The 18,975-nt window shown below is 41.2% G+C and overlaps 1 protein-coding gene across 1 annotated transcript in view; it reads right to left on the bottom strand.

Moving 5' to 3' along the window:
• Positions 1-18,975, bottom strand: part of UNC80 (unc-80 subunit of NALCN channel complex) — a 119,896-nt gene that overhangs the window by 87,407 nt on the left and 13,514 nt on the right. Inside the window, exons 8-15 of the mRNA XM_085228180.1 lie at positions 15,383-15,644; positions 10,194-10,328; positions 9,202-9,424; positions 8,242-8,382; positions 5,047-5,315; positions 4,075-4,425; positions 3,169-3,315; positions 1,080-1,227 (exon numbers count right to left, since the gene is read on the bottom strand). Coding sequence (XP_085084306.1) covers positions 1,080-1,227; positions 3,169-3,315; positions 4,075-4,425; positions 5,047-5,315; positions 8,242-8,382; positions 9,202-9,424; positions 10,194-10,328; positions 15,383-15,644 — 1,676 coding nt within the window. The remainder of the gene's footprint in view (positions 1-1,079; positions 1,228-3,168; positions 3,316-4,074; positions 4,426-5,046; positions 5,316-8,241; positions 8,383-9,201; positions 9,425-10,193; positions 10,329-15,382; positions 15,645-18,975) is intronic.

Here is an 18,975-nt window from a genome sequence, read left to right as displayed (position 1 = left end):
TCATCCATATTCCCCACTTAGAAATGTATAAAATAAGACATAAAATCTGAATGATACTTCTGGCTTTTCTATTTATTATTTTTAAAGAGTAGGAGATGTTTGATTAAACTGAAAAGTGACAACGCCCACGAGAAGACAGTCTTTTGAACTGTAGGAAGGTTGTTCTTGCAAGGTGCAAAAGAAGATCAAGCTGTCAAAATTCAAAAAAGCATTACACATTTATAAGACAAGAAATATCCCAGTTTTATTAGGTGAAAGACTTTTCAAAAGCTGCATGAGCTGCCATTCCTCAAAGCCCGGTAATTGGTGAATGTTGAGGAAACTTCCTGTGAGCATCTTTCTCATAAAGGCCTGCTACTCTTTTTTTGATGCAGTTTCTGAAATGCCTGAGATCAGAGAGAATCTAATAGAGCAGACAGACTCCCTAAATACTGGGGAACGGCTATTTCTATTCTGTAAAGAATGACTGTTAATTGCTGTCATATACAGTGACCAAGCAGAAATGTCCAGCCATTCTATTAGCATCTGGAATAATTTTCCCAAAAAAGAAGAAAAATATAGATAAACACACACTTATACTGTAAGTATGCACATCTCTGTGTTTATATTCTTCTTTATTCAATCTGTTCCTGCTATTTCCTGCCTCACCCGAGGCACCACAGAGGGTTTTAATGCTCAATTATATCTCCATTCAGAATAAACCCTGGATTAAACAGGCCATTTCAGCTAGTGCCTGTCCATGCCATGGAGCAGAAAACCTCCAGCCTGAGGCATAACTGAATGAAAATATTTTCTTTGAAAGCCATGAACAACAGATAGGATGAATCAAAAGAGACGCTTTCAATTTCAGGTGCACTGGGTGCTGCATGATCACTACGTGTGATCACTAGGTGGTAAAATTGGATGAGTTTCAACTCTACTGACCTGTGCTTGCTAAGAGTTTAATCTGTATGTTTTTAGGATAGAAATTCACTTTCTTTAAAACTGATTTACTTTAAGGCAAAAAAAGGGCATGGTTTCTTTCTGATGGTAAAGTTTAGAAACATTCAATTAAGAATTCTGATGCCAGCCATACTTACTGTCGGTGACCGGCTCCATGCAGAACCCCAGTAAAGCATGAAGGAAATCCACCACATTATTAAGAGAATCTCTGTTCACATAATCCCTCATGGTCTGGCGGAACTGTATTCTATCCAGTTTGTACAGCTTTGTGAGGCAGTTCTGAGCCTGAAACGACATCCGTCAGATCAAATCACATCAAATTATGTGTTTGAGTTTTGCTGATAGCAGCTGGGTATTTTGAGGTCCTCTTTTGCTCTTAGTCAATGCTCTGCCTCCCTGTCTAAAGTAATCTTCCCCAGGAGCCAGAATGTTTAGGTTCTATAACAGAACACAGGTTCACCCCTGAAGCAAGCAAGAAATTCAGCACTTCATGGGTGCCATTGTTCGGAGGTGGTGCTGAAGCCATTCTCTACCACATCTGTGGTGTCACATCTGAAGGCCTTACTCCCACCTCTTCCCCCAAAGGTAAAGCCTCATTAAGCATGAATGAAATAGGCACGTACCACCTCTGTCAAGGTTTATCGCCTTGAAAAAATTTCTTAGATTCAAGCGCCTGATTTTCAGCTGATGGCTCAGATGCAAACCAGCCCACCTGCACCAGTGATCAATATGTACAATTAGCTTTATATTTAGAAGCTATTAGAATTCAATTTCCTATCAGAAAAGTACCCATCCTACTGGGACTCCAAGCAGGCTGGTCTTAGCGAGTCTGAAATATCAGCTTTTACAGGGAGCACCAACTCTTCTGTTATCTACAAAAGGGTGCTTAGCTTTCCAGTAACTCAGACGTGAATTGTGCATGCAGCCAACACAAATGGTGCATGCAAAGCAGTCTGACTAGACAAACGCACAGAGAGAGCTGCAGACTTTGACATGTAGATAACTCTTCCCATAAAGACCTAGTTTAATGAGCCTGATAGGAACTTCGGCTCCAAGAGACCTATTCATTTGTGTATAATGTCATGCCCTAGACTCAATGTTTTGCTGGCTCAGCTCCAACACAGTGTAAAAGCCTAACTGACATTTTGCTGAATATAGTATATTTTCAACCAGTGCTCTGTACAGAATCTTTCTACCGTTACCACTGGGATTCTCTTACCCCATAGTCCTACTGTGTCTGCAGCTAACATCAATGCTGCAGTCTCCTCAGTACCCAGGGGTCTAGCTAATTAACAGAATAATGGTGACTGATACAGAGGCAGTTAATCCACCTTCAAACCATCTAGTTCAGATTCTAGCATCAAGTTACAGCTCTCTTGGCATGGCTGAGGCTAACCAAAGCCACGCAGAAACACGTGGCTCCCATGCCCACTATGGATGGGGGTAGAGTAAATTCTCATTACAGTCATCAGAAATGCTATCTGCTGCAAGCACAGAAGGCAAAGAGGAAGTATGTGCTGGAGAGAATCTTTGGAAGGCTCCCATTTGACAGGACATTGGACTGATCTCAGGGATTCAAATTCTGGCTGAAGGCAAATGTCTGGGTGACGTCCTGGGCACTTTCCAGTGCTTCAGCTTGAGCATACTCTGAAGTATAAGGAATCAGTGGTAACCATCCGCCTTATCCTTCAAAAGGGCATGAATCTTCTGCTTTCTTGTGGTACAAGAACACGCCTGCAAGCACAGTGCACTTCAACTACCAGGAGCTGATGAAGCAGCCCAGCAGCAACCAGTCATGATTATCATTAGGAAAGGTGAACATAGCTACTCAGATTTCAGGATTTAGATACGCAACCCAAAATAGCTTCACCTCTTGTAAACAGCATACTCTGTTGCAGTTTCATCAGTGTAAAAAGTGACTTACAACAGCACGTATGGGGCTTTGCTCCAGTGTATTATTTGTGACTTGTCACACAACCTTTGCATTGGGTGCTGAAACGTACCCTGGGCCTCAGATATACTCTTATAGCAAGTCCCAGGGTACGGAAGGTAACACGAAAGTTGAAAATCTGCTACAGCTGGGCTGCAACACAGTTTGTGTGCTCAGACAAAGAGAAACACATTTGTACTCAATACAAGAAAAGCTACAGAGGGAGCAGACAGAAATCTCAGCAGCCGATGTCAAAAGTACAAGGGGAACATTGTAATGAGCTTTAATTTTCTTACATTCTCCCGGAATACCTGGTGTCTCAGGCGATCTCCAGAGAGCCCTCGGTGTCCTTCCCCACAACCATAGGCACAGCCCAAGGATTTCACAATTTTGATAAGCATTGTGAGTGCCAGCCTATGGGTGCTGATAGACGGACCTTCATCCTGAGTCACAGAGAGAAAGTTGGTGTGAAACCTTAGCAAAACCACTGGCTTTTTGTTAGCATTTTACTTCCAACAAACTGTAGCCCATTTCTCCCCCTCAGACGCTCTGTTACAAAGTTGCAACTCTAAAAATGTGTACTGCAATTACTTTTCAAGTTAGAGTACCAGCCTCCTCTCTTTAAACTCCCCTTAAAATGTTGTTAGAAATGCAAAGCCCACTAACGGGATGCTGTGACTATCATTCAGCATGTACTTCAAAAAATTCTGCCTGAAAACAGAGAGCTGGCTCGCTTGGGCAGAAAAGCAATCGTATACTTTAAATATCTTTGGTATTATACTACCACGAGTTGCGACTTTGGAGATCAGCAACAGCTTTTCTCAGTCAATTCTCATAGCAATATTGAAAAATTTATGATTTCTGGTTATCAAAGAAACCAAGCTGTGTTCAAACATTGAATTTTGGTTTTCCTTATAAGCTACACATGATAAACCTTAAAAGAAATAATGATTGCTTTGCATTCTGATAGGATATTAAAACTGTCTCAGTAAGACTCACAAACTGTTTTTGGAGAAGTTACAGTGGTTGAATTACCAATCGTGTTTCTTCAGCACAACTTTAGTGAGCACCAGAACGAAACAAATTAATTTGTGCAAAGAAAAAGGAAGGCAAACAGAAGGGGAACTGCATACACATTCATACTTTGTCTTAACAGATATTACAGTTCACTGTGGAGTGGCACAATGGGAAGCAAAACAAACCTTTTCTTGGTTTTTGTCATTCTTCTCATACGGCCCTCCTCCTCCACCTCCTCCATCACTTCCTCCTCCACCACTTCCACCACCTCCTTCTTCTCCTCCATCTCCAGCTCCACTGACTGGAGAAGGCCCAAATCCACAAGTTGACCCTCCAGAAGCTTTGAGTTGGAAGGATCCTTCATTTGGTCTCTTTTCAGGGGCTTCATTTTCTTTGCTCTCACTCTTCCTCCGGATTTTCTCTACACTTGGCACCACTCCAAGCTGAAGCAAGCACTCCACAATGTTGAGTGCCACATCACAGATCCTGGAGCTGATGTCATGGTTCAGGACCAAGTAAACAGCCTTCAGGACTACCTGGTAGAATCAAACATCATATTTAAAATTAGAATTTTCTCTCCTAGTACTACCCAACGCCTGGAAATTCTAGTCATAGACCAAAGACTCATTATAGCAGGCACAGTACAAACTCAGAATGAATAACACAATCCTCAATCCCACGAGCCTACAAACTAGGTGTAAAAGAAGAAACCACGGGTTGGGCACAGTCAGGCAGAAAAGGAAACCGTGAGATGACATCTGTGAGCCTGAGAACACTGCCTCAGTGCACCAGGTGCTGTCAAGTCATTAAGAGGAATGAAGTAAGGGTGAGTTTTAAGGTGCCGTCAAGGTGCTGTTCAGTTTTATGCTGCTTCATAGGGAATTCAGTGCATGCTCCAGGAACACAGCAATTAAATAATATCACTTCAGATCTGACGTGTGCATTACACATGCACATGCACTCCTTGCAAGGAGTAATAGGAATTGCAGTATCTCAAAGGAGACTTTTATGATGTGCACAAATCTGACTGACCTTTATGTACTGCTGAGAGAAGTCATATAAAGAGGTGGAGGAAAAGCCCATCAAAACCCTGATCTCAATGGTACCACTATATTGACAGAAGAGGGACCTGGCTTTCCTCATTCCTTGCCAATTACCGAGAGATCCAGCATGCCGTTCTTGTGGACAAAGTTGTTGGTTCCATCAATGTGATCCGTATCCTCCAAGCAACTGTAATTGATGCATGAGTCTGTCAGGCTCCGTGGGAGGTTGGCACACGCAAGAGGTTCATGGGGCATCTCAGGGATGGGCACCTGATTGCAAAGCTTCCTCATGTGCTCACTGAAGAAATCGGCATAGCCCACGTTGAACGAAGCCAGGGTAGTGTTGAAGGTAGCCACAGTGATGGTAGAGATCTGGGACCGAACTGCAGGGAAGAAAATGGCTACCTGTGAATTTCCATCTCCGGAATTAGAAAATGGCAAACTGAGGCTGTGCTTGTTTACAAGAAAGGCGCAGCTCTTAATGCAACTCACAATGCTGAAAGACAAGACAGGTTCCTAATTCCTATAATGGATGCAGGGGTGAAAGCATAAGTTAATTTCTTCCTTTATGCTACTGCAAATTAGAACCCAAGATTGCTCTAGCAGTATAGTTCCATGGCAGCATAAACTGATCTGAGTTTACAGGTCATTAACCAGGGAGTCCAGACAATTTAAACTTAATCCAAAAACAAGGATTCAATTTTGGTTAGCTTTGCTCCCGGTACTGATCCAGTGCCTGGTCTCAGAAGCAGGAACACCACAGCAAGGGAAAGAATAAGCACTCAGCAGCTGAATGGAGCGAAGGTAGGTTAGCAACACCAATTTAATATAGCTTTCTTAGTCAGACTGGCGTGAAAGATTTCATCACAGCTGTCGAGAAAGCAAAAAAAAACCTAGCACTACCTGCAATAGTACATCACCAGCATGTAAAACTGACTGATGAGAAAAGTAATGTGGCATTTAAGTTCACAGTACCCAGAAAAAGGACATCGTGACATAGCTAAGTCTAATTTTAAACGGGTTAGCTCAGATAGTGACAGCATTTTGGCAACACAAGCCAATTTTCATTAAACGCTCATGCTGAACTCTAGCACACAGTATGAGTAATTTCCTGTGCTTACTGCTATGTAAACAGGTCCGTACACTCAACAGTGTAGCAAAATCATGTGTCCCACATTCCTGAAGAAGATGGTCCAGTCAGCAGAGTATGGTAACAGCACTATGGAATAACAACAAACTTTTGCTAAAGGCTACTTAAAGCGTTATAATTAATAAAATAACAAATTAGTAATCTTCGAGAATTGACTCAGCAATGGACTGGGTACATTTTGAAAATAACAACTTGTCAGAGTGGTGACTACATGTCTGTGCAGCCCTGCCAGCACCAAACGAGCAGTTTCTATTAAGAGAATTGTTCTAAGGCCAATGGCAGTGCTTCAATCTAGGCTACAAACTGGTTAATGATCAGTACAGTAAGTAACTGCTGTACCTAATGTAACAGGATTACTTGACAGCAAGTGTGACTTTTCAGTGGCAATCACAGACATCTGCATGTTGAAGACAACAAGGTAAGTATGAAATCAGGAAACTTCATTCCTGAGTTACCAAGTTTGATGACTACCCAAGGGTAATTATTTTCTGTTTCACTGAGATTTTGCTTAGTTTAACAAAAAAACATCCAAAATCTACACAAAATATCTTTTTTCTGTGCTGAACCTTTATCTCATTATCACTGACAGAGTTGACTGCTGGATGGGACTCAGAGGCAGACAAGGAGAACTAAGGACTCTTCATTTATACCCATGGATGCCTGCAGCAAGTGAGCCCATGACTCCTCTTCAGCATCTACACAGGACATAACTAATTCTTCATCTCTGATTTTTAGTGTGTCAGCCAAAAGAAATATTTATTAGCAAATTTCTCCTGGCCAGGGAAATTAGACAACAGATGGGAAATTAGGAATGACCAGAATGCTTGGATATAGCTGGCCACAAAAGAAATAATAGTTAATATTTGTACTTATTATTCAACTACACAATGTTTCATTCAAAGTTGGAAACTTCCACTGAAAATAGTGCAATTTGTCCTATTACTTAAATAGTTGCAGCACAATTGTACCCTAGGTACAGACAGCGTAACACGCATTACATATGGCAACTTTTTAGAAAATATTTGGCTAGAAAGCTGGTGTGGTGTGTCAGATTACTCTCCCACAGAACAAATGTATATCATGGAGTCCATACTGAATTTAGTCCATACTAAATTACAGCTGATGCAAATCCATCTTCTTTCAGACTTTTCGGAATCGCTGTACTAAAACAGCATGGATCTTTGAGCGCTCCCAGGGCTACAGCACATAAAAATGTGAGTATCCTTCTTGGTATGCTGCCTGACAGCTTATGCAGACAGATTGTGCCCTGCTCCATGGGGTGTGTGATATCCTCTTCCCTCATGAAGGTTTAAGGTTGCACTTGCCACAGCTGAGGCCTGATCTGCATGGCCAGGTTTTGCTAATGGCACTACAAAGGAGGGAGAAAGATTTGCTGTGTTTAGGCAGCAGGGGTAGTGCCAGCAAAGCCTTCTGGCGCAGACAGCTCTGCTGACAGAAAAGAACTTTCCTCTGCAAAGCTAATGTTGTTTATTAAAGGTGGAGTTGTCCTGCCAACAGAAAGACTCTTCTTTATGGAGCAGACTTCATCCCACCAGGGATTCTCTCATAGTGGCCATACTTGGCATTGCTATTTCTGCAGAGGGCTCCAAGACAGATGGGCCCAGGGTGACTGAGCAAATTTCAAAGCTTGGCTTCTGTTTTGAATTAGGAGAAACTAAGACAAAAGTACATTTTTCAGCACAACTGAGGATGAGATGAGGCACTAAGTATCACAAAGTTCCCATGAAACCAGCGAAGCAATACTAAGTTTCTGCCCAAATTTCTGCACCATGTACTGTTAAGACAAAAACAAAAAAACAAACACCACCACACCAGAACAACAATAACAGAAAACAAATTAAAAAAACACAACACAACCTCTCTCTTCTCCCTGCTAATGGCTGCCTAATTATATATATACATATACACACACATATGCATATATATATACACACACACACACACACACACACATATATATGTACATATTGTAAAGTGCACAAGATAAACACAAAAGGCTTGGAAAATATTTATACAGAGAACAAAAAACAGAAAAAAACAATTAGTCATATACTTATACATGGAAACAGTAACACTTCCTCAGCTTCCGGGAGTTTGTATTTCAGTGAAATTTTTCTTTCTTGATGTGCTAAATTTACCTTCTTTGACTGTGTTCTCTCCATGGCTGTTTGAGTGGTCTGGCAGATCAGAGACAAGAGTGTGGTGAGAGTGCGAGTGCCTAGCGCTCAGGCTTTCCATCTCCGTTGCTGTGTCAGAGCTCCCCCGTCTGGTGAACTTTCCTAGGATGAAGACAAGAAATTGATACCAGGTTTACTCATCTGAGAGGTTCTTGGAGGTTCTAAGAGACAGTAGCTGAAGACAGAAATTGAAAGGTTGAAATCAGAAGCCATGACCTTCCGCGACGCTGTGAAGTGCAGCAAAACAAATTAAAATTGGGTATCTTGTGGGGGTTCACTGATGTAAAGATTGGCTAAATAACATGAGAACGATGTCTACTATCTTCAGGAAAAGATGTGAGAATGAAAATACATGACATTAAAAGTTTGTGAAAAAGAAACCATGCCTAGAATCTATTCAGTGAACTTGGAAGCTTGAAGGAACCAATATTTGAACACCACATCTTTGTAATACCAAGATAGGGTAAGCTTAACTATCTGAAGCAATACTCTATTTAACATCCAACATTCACTTGAGGAAAATTGTTAATATTCTTTTCTGTGCTTTAATGACCACAATGCTGCTTCTCCAGATATTTCTCTGCAGAAGAAAAGGATGGAAACATTCCTTGAATCTAATTTAAGCTGCAGTTGATAATGCAGCCTCACGTGTATTTGAGTGGTACAGCCATGACTATCGGTTGCTACAGTAGCTATTATTACAGTATATGACTGTTTTCAGGGAAAAAGTGAAGCGTAAGTCATCCAAGGTCTGCTGCCAGCACGATTGCCACTTCTGCAAACAGATGCTTAATACAGAAAACAGAACAAAGGACATCAAATTGTAATAGAACAGACAAAGCAACAAAAAGCCTCCGCTGTTCTCTAAATGTTCAGGACAGGAATGAAACAGAACACGAGGCAGAGATAACAATGCCTTACCCAATATGGTGGTTTGCCATCCTCCTCTCTCAATGCCACGTCGGTCCTCTCCAATGCCAGAAAAACTGCCAAATGAAAAAGTGCTCCGAGTAGGTGAAACGTCCAAATGGTCCTCATGGAGAAGAAAGGGCATCCCCATTCTCCGTTGACGCTTCTTCCCAGTATGGTGGAAAGGAATTGACCCTTTGCGTTCACGCTCTCTGTCCTCTTTGCGGCTTTTAAACTGCAGGAGGAAGAAGAGCAAAGATGAGAGCAGGTAGAGGCATTGAGGCATTTAACTACCTCTAGGGGGGAAAAAATTAAACCAGGTATGTGGCCCAACTGCAACCTTATGCGCTGAGCTTCTCGTCTTGGTCATTCATCCTGAAAGAAACTATCCACACTCAAGGACCATACGAATATTTTAAGGAACTCAGTTTTACCACAGGCTGGGATGGATGCCTTTGAATAACTGTCCAACATGCTCAGATATGAGAAGTAAATTTGCAGAATCCACAAAACTCTGCTAAGTATACTGGATGAGTGCAAACTCAGAGCCTCATTACATTAAAAAAGTCAGAAAAACTTTATTGAATTATCTGGAATTATAGTGAGCACCAGTACTTAAAAATCCAGACGTTGTTTGGGTACCCTTCCCACATACAGTTTTAGCGCAAGAGATAACAGAATAACAATTTCATAGAATCCTAGAATGGCCTGGGTTAAAAAGGACCCCAATGATCATCTAGTTTCAACCTCCCTGCTATGTGCAGGATCACCAACCACCAGACCAGGCTGCCAAGAGCCACATCCAGCCTGGAATTTAGTAATGTGATTTGAATTTGTGCATAATACCTAAACAGTAACACATAATATTACTCCTGATAAAAAAGATGACAACCTCTTATGCAGCATGAGTGCACAGTCCAAGCAAACCTTCAGCTGCTACTCAGCTACCAGGTCATTCAGATACTGAATCACTGGTAAATTAAGGAACATTTTTTTCCACTCACCTTTTTGAAGATGTTCATCCCCAGATCCGTGGAGAGATCTGGAACTGCTGGCCTACGCAAATTGGTCAGTGAAACCTTGGAAAACGCTTCTGTGCTTAGTGATTTTTCTTCCTCGTTACATTTCATTGTAAGATCCTGCAGACCCCAGAAGAGGACAATAAGCACAAGGAGAAATAGAGGATAAGCAGCTTAATAAAATAAGTGCTTCCAAGAGCTCTCATTGGAGGAGCACTGTAAAGGAAAAGGACCTTCTATACATCACAGAAAGCATTATTCACATATTTAAAGAAAAACAAACAAAAATATTTAGACTCCTAGAGTTACTGATTTCAAGTAACATATTTCTCATCAGGAGGAAAAAAAAAAAAAAAAGAAATGAGTGAGGCATTGTGCTGCCAAAGACAGACTCAAGCATTGCTGTCAGCATGGTCTAGTGGCACAGAAGATCCATGGTCAGCTCAACTTGATTCTGATTCAAGGCACGACCCTGACTGGCAGATGATCTTCCCATGGCCTTGGTTTACATTTATATGCAATCACAGAGACCACTCTTTGTGCAATGTTTTAAAACCTAAGAGAATCTGCCCTCAACAGTGTATGCCCATAATAATGTATTTTGGAATTATGCTGCGATAAGCAGCATGGTCACCTCAAGAGATTTTATGTGTAAAAATATTTTAATTATACAATTTCATAAGTACAAGTCAGTCTCTCTGTGAAAGTTGCAAGTCTTTTCTTGATGCCAAGGTGGGCTGTTTTGGCAGAGGGAAGTGAGATGGGATTGGAGCAACACACTCGTCTTTAATTTTATCTATCAACTAAAGAAACCTAAGATATTAACATCAGTAAGAATCCTACACTTGTAATAACAAGTCCTCCAAGATCCTTCCACACTATGCTTCTCATACTTGTGAAAGCCCCTATAACTTCTTGCACCAAACGTCCCAAGACAATGAAAACTTTGGAGACTAATTTACCAATAGTTCAGTAGAGGGCGCTCTGCTCCCCTTCTGCACTGAGCAAAACATTCCAGCTGCCTACTGCAAAGAAAGGCTTTGGTACAAAAAGTGGCATACACTCAGCTCCCGACCATCTGTTCTCATTAAAGATATGCTGCCACTTTTCATGAGATGTTTGTGCAGCTGACCTGACCAAATCCCCTCAGGATAATTTTCTTCTGCCTAAATATCAGATTGTTTCCAATGTATATGGTCTTCTGCATTGCTTCCTCATTAAAAAGGTTGTGCTGAACTAGGTTGTGTTAAAATACCTTTTCCCTTCCAATCCTGACAGCTATATGCCATCAGTATAGATAAGGAGACTCCAACAGTATAGAAGATATAACTCCTGGCTACTCAGATCCCAGCCCTGCAAACAAACGAGCAGTTTTATACATATGAAGTTTCTGCAAAAGCCAGAGACACTCTGCAGCCGAAAGCTCAACAGCCAGTTACAGAGTTTGCAGTACTGGGATACTGGAGATCAGACTTCCCGTGCTAATCAAAGACTACCCTTAAACCCTTCCTATTTACTTTACCAATATGAGAATGGAAGAGACACACAACAGAAAGAATTCTGCTTTACAATTGTTTACAGTCACATTCAGTCAAGGTATGGTTTTAAACCATTTTGAAATATTCTAGAGATTGGGGATTCATATGCAAAATCCATCAGACAGCAAGTGACGATTCAACCCCAGAAGCCTCTCAACAGTGAAGCCAGCAATTACTTCATATGGCTTGGTTCTTAGCTTTTACAGCTCTCTAGCTTCATCTGTCTGGAAAACATCGTGCCAATTTAATTCAGTTTCACAACCTTTTGTACATTAATTACTAAATCAGTGTTCTATTAGGTGCCCTATGTTCATCAGAAACACAAAGTAAGGACCATACCATGATACAAGCTATACAAATGCAAAAAGACACAGCGCTAGCTGTGGTTAGGATGGGTGTCAAGTGAGAAATACTAGAAAAGCAAACTGTAGAATTATCTTTAATCTACACTGTGGTATATGACTTTCTAAAGAATCAAAATAGTACTCCCTTTGAAGACTGTGCAGTAGATTATGTTGGTTTTGTGATAAGCATAAGATGGACAGAAAAGCTAAGTAGTTTTGGAGCTGCTGCTCTCTATCTTCTTCTGATTCCTACTGCATTTGTTCTGCACGACTGTAAAGCTAGCAGCTCACTAGTACTTCTTCCACCTCTCAAGGCATTGCACTTTAGACTCTTGCTTTTATGTTAGTATTGCTGTGAGTCACTACAGCTGCATGGGCCTGATGTTTAATTTAAGCTCTGGCTCTTTGCCCCTGCAATGTTAGCACAAGACTAGAGGTTTGTGAGCCTCTGAAGGTCTCATTTCATAGACCCGTCCTTACACTAAATTCACTGCATATAGGTGCAAAGTAGGCTTCCTTTATCATGTGTTGCTGAAATACCGTTTGGATTGAAGGCGGTTTCTAGAGGAAGCTAGTATTAATCTTATTCACTGTAGTCAGTACCCCTTTGCTATGCAATAAGGAGTGCTGGCATGCTGCACTGAATCTTTTTCCACTTTACTCTTCATTTTATTAGGCAATACATGAAGGATGTTTCTTGTGTTTTCTCAACTCATGATACCAACTTCTTCAGCCCAAGATAATAATTAAAATGTGATTTCAGGCACTCAGAATCCAGCAAGTAGTTTGAGAGTTTTGCTGAGACCTGGGGAGATGCAGGAAGTTACCCTGATAAACTGCTGAACAACAAAAAGAACATGGATTTATTAGAAAAATCTGCTGGCCCCTCAACTGATTTACATGTAGCTAACTTTTCATCTTTGAACAGTTTCATCAGCCAACCACTGTGAATCTAACCCACTGGAATACAAGAGTGCCAATATTTCTGAGAGCGTGTCACCAACCTGATGATATCTAGCTAGGAATTTAGATCTAGACTTAAAAAAAAAAAAAAAGAAAGAAAAAAAAAGACAAGTTTTAAGCATATTCCCTGTTCTTGACTGATGAGCTGGTGACGTCTCAATGTACAATCCTGTCTATTGATAAAAAGAAATAAGTCTCTGTCCTTTGGAGGTGGCTCTCTTTCTTCTGACTAGCAGATGACTTGGGTGATGAGACAATTTAAGATCCTCAGCTAAGTGCCTACAGTCAGCTGGGATAAACCATAGGGCCTGGGTGCCTCTGTGTTGCAGTCTTCAGCCCTCAGAGCTATAAAAAAGAGTGTAATGAGCTGAAACTTTTGGTGCATGGAGGACTGTTTGACCTCCTCCATCACAGCTGTTCTGCTTAACAAATTGGAAACCTTTTTAAACAGGATTCCAGTTTGATGAAGTACAGTAAAAATACACAGGACTGACACAGAGGTTACCAAAAGCAATCAAATCTAGCCCTGGAGGGAAGAATGCCCTGGACAGAGTCCTCACATTTGCAGCTAGAAGGTACCCAGTGGAATTGCCAAATGGATTTAACAGAAAAATGTCAGTGAAGAGCAATCGAGTAAAGGAATCTTTTGCAAGAAAAACATCTCGAAAGAGCAAGATATAGCCAAGTGTGTGAAAGGAATAAAGTGTTTAAAGAAGAACCAGCAAAATACTAATGCAAGCAGTGCCTATGGAGGACAATCTCATGCACGCTGCTGCTATGTTAAGAACTGACTGCAGTGCTACTGCACTAGTAGCTACCATATTCGTGTGCAAAATAACTGGGCTGTTATGAGCAAAGGCAAAAAGACAGTACACACACAAGAAGGGTGAACCAGATGAACAGAGTAATGTCTTCCAGTGTACTGTTCTATTTAGCTGGCATAACCTCCAGGAGATGATATTAAAGGAGGATTTTCTGTACATGCACAACAATTCTATGAAATCCCCGTGCAAAGGTAGATGAAGATTGAATAGTAATTCTAATCACCTGGCCTTTGCAGGGATACGTCAAGCTTTCGCAGGGATGAAATAGGCAACATTTTATAGAAATATATAATACACATAATACATTTTAAAGAATACTGCTGCTCCTGAGCCCTGAAAACCGTAAGTAAACATGTGACTTCATAAAAACCATAAGAATGGCTGCAACACCCTGAGACTAAAATAAAAATACTAACATTTATACTCTTTATGCTTGTCTTCTGGCTGTACAGGATGTTTCACCCTTTACCATTATGAAATAACAGGTCAGAAACTGCCAGAATACCACAAGCATGGATTTAAAAAAAAAAAAAAAAAAACACAAGAATTAATTCTGAGAGTTTTGAGTCAAAAAAGACATTTGATGGGAACATTAGCAGAAGATAGAGCCTTTTCGTTGAGATGTGTCATAGAATGGGATTGCAAAAATAGAATCCTGTATTAAATCTTGTAAGAAAGTTCTACTAATTCACTAAGTCAGAATTTGCTGTTAAAAGCCTACATGACAGGAAAAGAATATACACAATCTATAAGTATCACAAATAAACAAGAAGAGTAACTGAAACTGCAGCCAAATCCCCTTTTCACCCCTGAACCAACCATGACCTGTCCAAAAAAAAAAAAACCACCACCAAACAAACAAACAAACAAAAAAAAACGCAAAACAACTAAGCTCTAAGACAAAGATCTTTACTGCATTAAGGTCTGGAATCTGGAGTTCCTTTTCTAGCAAAACAGGGAATAAATTTTGACACCTACTAGGACAGTTTGTCCTCTGAGGCTTTGCTGGCAAATATAAAGGTAGAAGTTACGCAAGAAGAATAACATAATGAGAAGAAGTAACAACATGGAGGATTCACTGTCTCAGCTTTCAAAAGTCTATTCCGATACTTAACACAAGTGTATGTCTGAAGTGTGCAATGCTGTACCAAGCACAATTCCTTTTCTTTTGAAAGGTAACATCAAAGAGAACTCAGGAAAGGCAGTCTGATTTCTTCTGACAAAGCTGTCAGTATATTCCCGCATTAAAAACTAATGTTATCAGCATTCTCCCTAGCTTAATTATCACAAACCACCTTTCAAGCTTTCAGCAATCACCAGCTCGGACTCTCGAGTCAGATTCCACCTCCAAACCCCTCATCGTTCTCCAATTCTCCTTCTGAATCAATGCACAAATCTGACCTCTGGGCAGTTTAACCAACACCAAAGCTGTGCTTTTCACAAGCCATCTGCCCACCACTTCCCAGAACCACCTCACAGGTTTCATATCAATAGCAACCGCTTACCTGAGTTTTGTGGGTATTCACCAGAGAGGGTGCAGCAGCCACCATGGAGCTACTGCGAAGTCTCGGCAAAGGGGTGATCTCAGGCTCAGGTGGCTTCTCAGGCTTTTCCTGTAGCATATGCCTCAGTCTCTGCAGGTAGTACATCAGTGACCACTGTGTGCCCTCCTCAGACCAGTGAGGCTGCAGCAAGCAGCGCAGCACTGCCACATCAAAGTAAGTGGCATAGCGAGATTTCTGGCATGGTGGGATCACCAAAGACACTCTGTTCCAAAAAAAACAAGAGAAGGCATGTTAGTCATCAGGCTCCTAAGACCCTTCTTAGATTCTGTGTTCTCTGAATAAAGAAAACACAAGGATCATCAGCCGTTTTGTACGTTCAACAGTTCCTAAGGGGTCACTCAATGCCACAAAATTTTCTTTTGGAAGAAGCCGCCAGTTCCGTCCTAGCACACACGCTGGTATGCTAGGTGTCCAAAAGATGCAAGAGCTCTCCTAAGAGGCCTAAAACGTAGCCAGTTGCAGAGAGCTATAAGCCATTTGCATTCTCCTGCCATCTGCAGAAAACACCAGGATGTGCACACAGCTGTGCCTGCTTGAGCTTGCAGGGATATTTGACACTGACCCTTTGGGACTAAGGCCTTGACTGAGGAAAGCATTGCTGATGACACCTAAATGGATATTTAACTTCGAGCTCCCCAGAGGGCTCAAGCACAGTGTTGTTTTGTGATGAATTTTTTATTATTATTTTTTTTTTAAATGGTGTTTTCTTGGATGAGGTTGCTTTCTTAAACTGAGTTCTGAAGATAAGCCTTCGGCATCTGTGTGAACTGAATGATTTGTTCAGCTGGAAACGGACAACTCAGAAACATCTGCTGTTCTGATACTGGTAATGAGTATTTAGAAACTTTTTACATTCGTACACAACAGACCTTAGCAGAGAACAAGCAGACAGGACAGCTAAGCTAATTAACGATTTGGCCTGTTAAACTGATTTTCATACAAGTAAGAGCTACTGTCCTGGACACTCCTTGCCAAAATGTGCTAGATAAAGGGAAAACATTTTACTTTCACTTTGGTTTTTCCTACCTTTCAGATGGTGTCATTTCCTAACATTTCTCAGTATTGCTGTCTGTAGACTTAAGCACAATACACACAAACCCAAAACGTCTGTGGTAAGCCTCAGAAATTAAGACTCCAGAGATTCCAGATTTCAAAGGGATCATAGCATTGTCAGAACCAATCCTACTGCAATAAAGTACCCCAACCTTTTTTCCCCACTTCTCTCCCAGCAGAGTACAACTGTCCCGACTCACCTTCTGCACAGTAAGCAGCTGCTAAGGGACAATCTGTCATAAGAGAAGCAGTGAAAGGAACTCAGAGGAATGAGAATCATATGGGAAAAGCTGTGGAACGCTGGGGATAGGGTAGGAACTCTGGAAACCCATCTATGTTTTCTGGCCATAGAAGTACACAAACTAAACATTTCCACTCAGTGTCTTAGAAACACACCCCTGTGAACTGAATGATGAACTTTTGTGGTTTTGGATTCTATAAGAATCAAAACCACTTCCATAGAACACAGAATAGTGTTCTGAATCATCTGGGAGCTACAACAAGAACATCAAATATTTATTTTTAAAGCCATTTACGTTATCAGCTCTGCTAAACAACATGTGAACAGCATTGGCAGGATACTCCTACCTCCATCTGGGTACCACCACATTCAGTAGAGGAAACCAAGGCCACTGTCCAACAAAGCAGTACAGAAGAAGCAACAACATTGACTAATTGAACTCCTTTAAGAGCTCAAGAGTGGAGCATATGCTTGAAGCGCTTTGCTGTGCCACTGTCCAGTGTCACAAATCTACCGTTTGCATATAAGGTAGGTATAGGACTGGCAAAGAAGAAAGAAGTGTGCAGTTCATGCTGATGCTGCTTGGGATCACACGAACGCTCCTCCAAACTACACGTTTGGCAATGGGAAGGTGGCTAGGCTGGGCTTGGAGAAACGTTCACATCTAGAACTCAAACCTGCAGGACTTAGTTTGCTGCCAGCTTCACAAGCAAATGCTGAAGGTAATTGGTGACTGCAGACCAGCCCATCTGTGTCAGCACATATCACTAAATGCAATCTACGGATTCCAAGTTTGTCCCTAGTGTCCCTAGTGCTGTATTCAGGATAAAATGTTCCAAGTTTGATGATTTAAAATGAGTTGTTCTGAAAAAAAAAAAAAAAAAAAAAAAAAAAAAAAAAAAAAAACCCAAACAACACAACAAAACTGAAATAGGAAGAGAAATGTCATAATAAATGGTAATACACTGCGAAGTTTTTCCAATATACTTGATTTCAAGGCTGCTTTTGTCAGTCAAGATCGTGTCAACGCCATGCAAAAGCATAGCTGGGATACTCAAAATATAGCAGTAAAGAAAATAAAGGCAGCAAATGTCAAGGATATGTTATTTTTGGTCTTTGCAGAACCCAGATCAGCACGTGTCTGAACTGTCATCCATGTTTCCTTGTATGCAGCCTGTAAGCAAACCCAACACACAGCACAACACAGCCTAGAGCAAGTCATGATCTCCTTATGAAATATTAGCCACTGAAATCCTGCAGACTATTCCCAAGGCTGTATGTTCAAGGTAGCATCTGGATTAAAGGCTGTGGCTTTAAGTGCTCCAGAGTGTTAAGCTGTGGTCATTTATGAACGGAGAATTTCACTGATTAGAGCAGAGATAATTAGCCAGGGTCAGAGGAACAAGCCATTTTTGTATCTGAGGAACCAGAAACTAAACTCTGTGCTAATTTAGAAGGAAACCTAGTGTTTGTTTTCTCAGTTCTAAGCTAACTGGGACTGCAGGGAAAGCGGAAAGGCAGTCTTCCTCCAACCCAGGGCCCAAGGACAAAGAAATACTGCGGCTGTTGGTAAGCAAACTACATTTGTTCCCAGTTGTCTGTTGCATGGCAACCAAAGCTCCCTGCGCAGTTTTAACTGATCAATGAGTCCTGCAAATGAGGAGACATAATGACGCTCTCTTCCATGCCTGTCTGCAGCTCCATCTCTATAGCAACCACCAGATCCAGCTCGACAAACTGATCTCCTGATTCTGTCTTCATAAAAGGCTTTTTTTTTTGTACAGCTGTGCCGCTCTAAGCCACAGTGTTCATACGCAGAAAGGCAGTTTTATGCCCCACTGCAGTTCTACTGGCTCACATTATTACAAATTAAATAAAGAACCAGAATTGACAGCAGGCTTGATACAGAATCCCAAAGGAAAGCTCCTGATAAGATCAGAGCCATAGAGAACAGCTTTGCCCTTTCCACCAGGGGAAATAGCACATCAACCCCTTTTTTGAGAAATCCGAGTTGTTCCTAGATTACATGCAGAAACCTACTTCATCCCACATTTCTTCTGTTCCTGTAATGAAGCAATTTCGTAAAACGCTGTTGTTTTAGATCTGACATTTCCCGAAAGAGACAAGCACCAGGACCAAAATTTTCATGAGAAGTTAAAAGTGAGACTCCTAAATCCAGAGATCTAAAAATATAGCTAGGCTTCCTTTCCTATCCACACTCCTGAAACACTCATCAGCT

This window comes from Meleagris gallopavo, chromosome 7 (assembly GCF_905368555.1).
Source record: "Meleagris gallopavo chromosome 7, MGAL_WU_HG_1.1, whole genome shotgun sequence".
NCBI classification, from domain to species: Eukaryota; Metazoa; Chordata; class Aves; order Galliformes; family Phasianidae; genus Meleagris; species Meleagris gallopavo.
The sequence above is the reverse complement of the archived record's forward strand: the minus strand, read 5'-3'. Positions and strand labels throughout refer to the sequence as shown.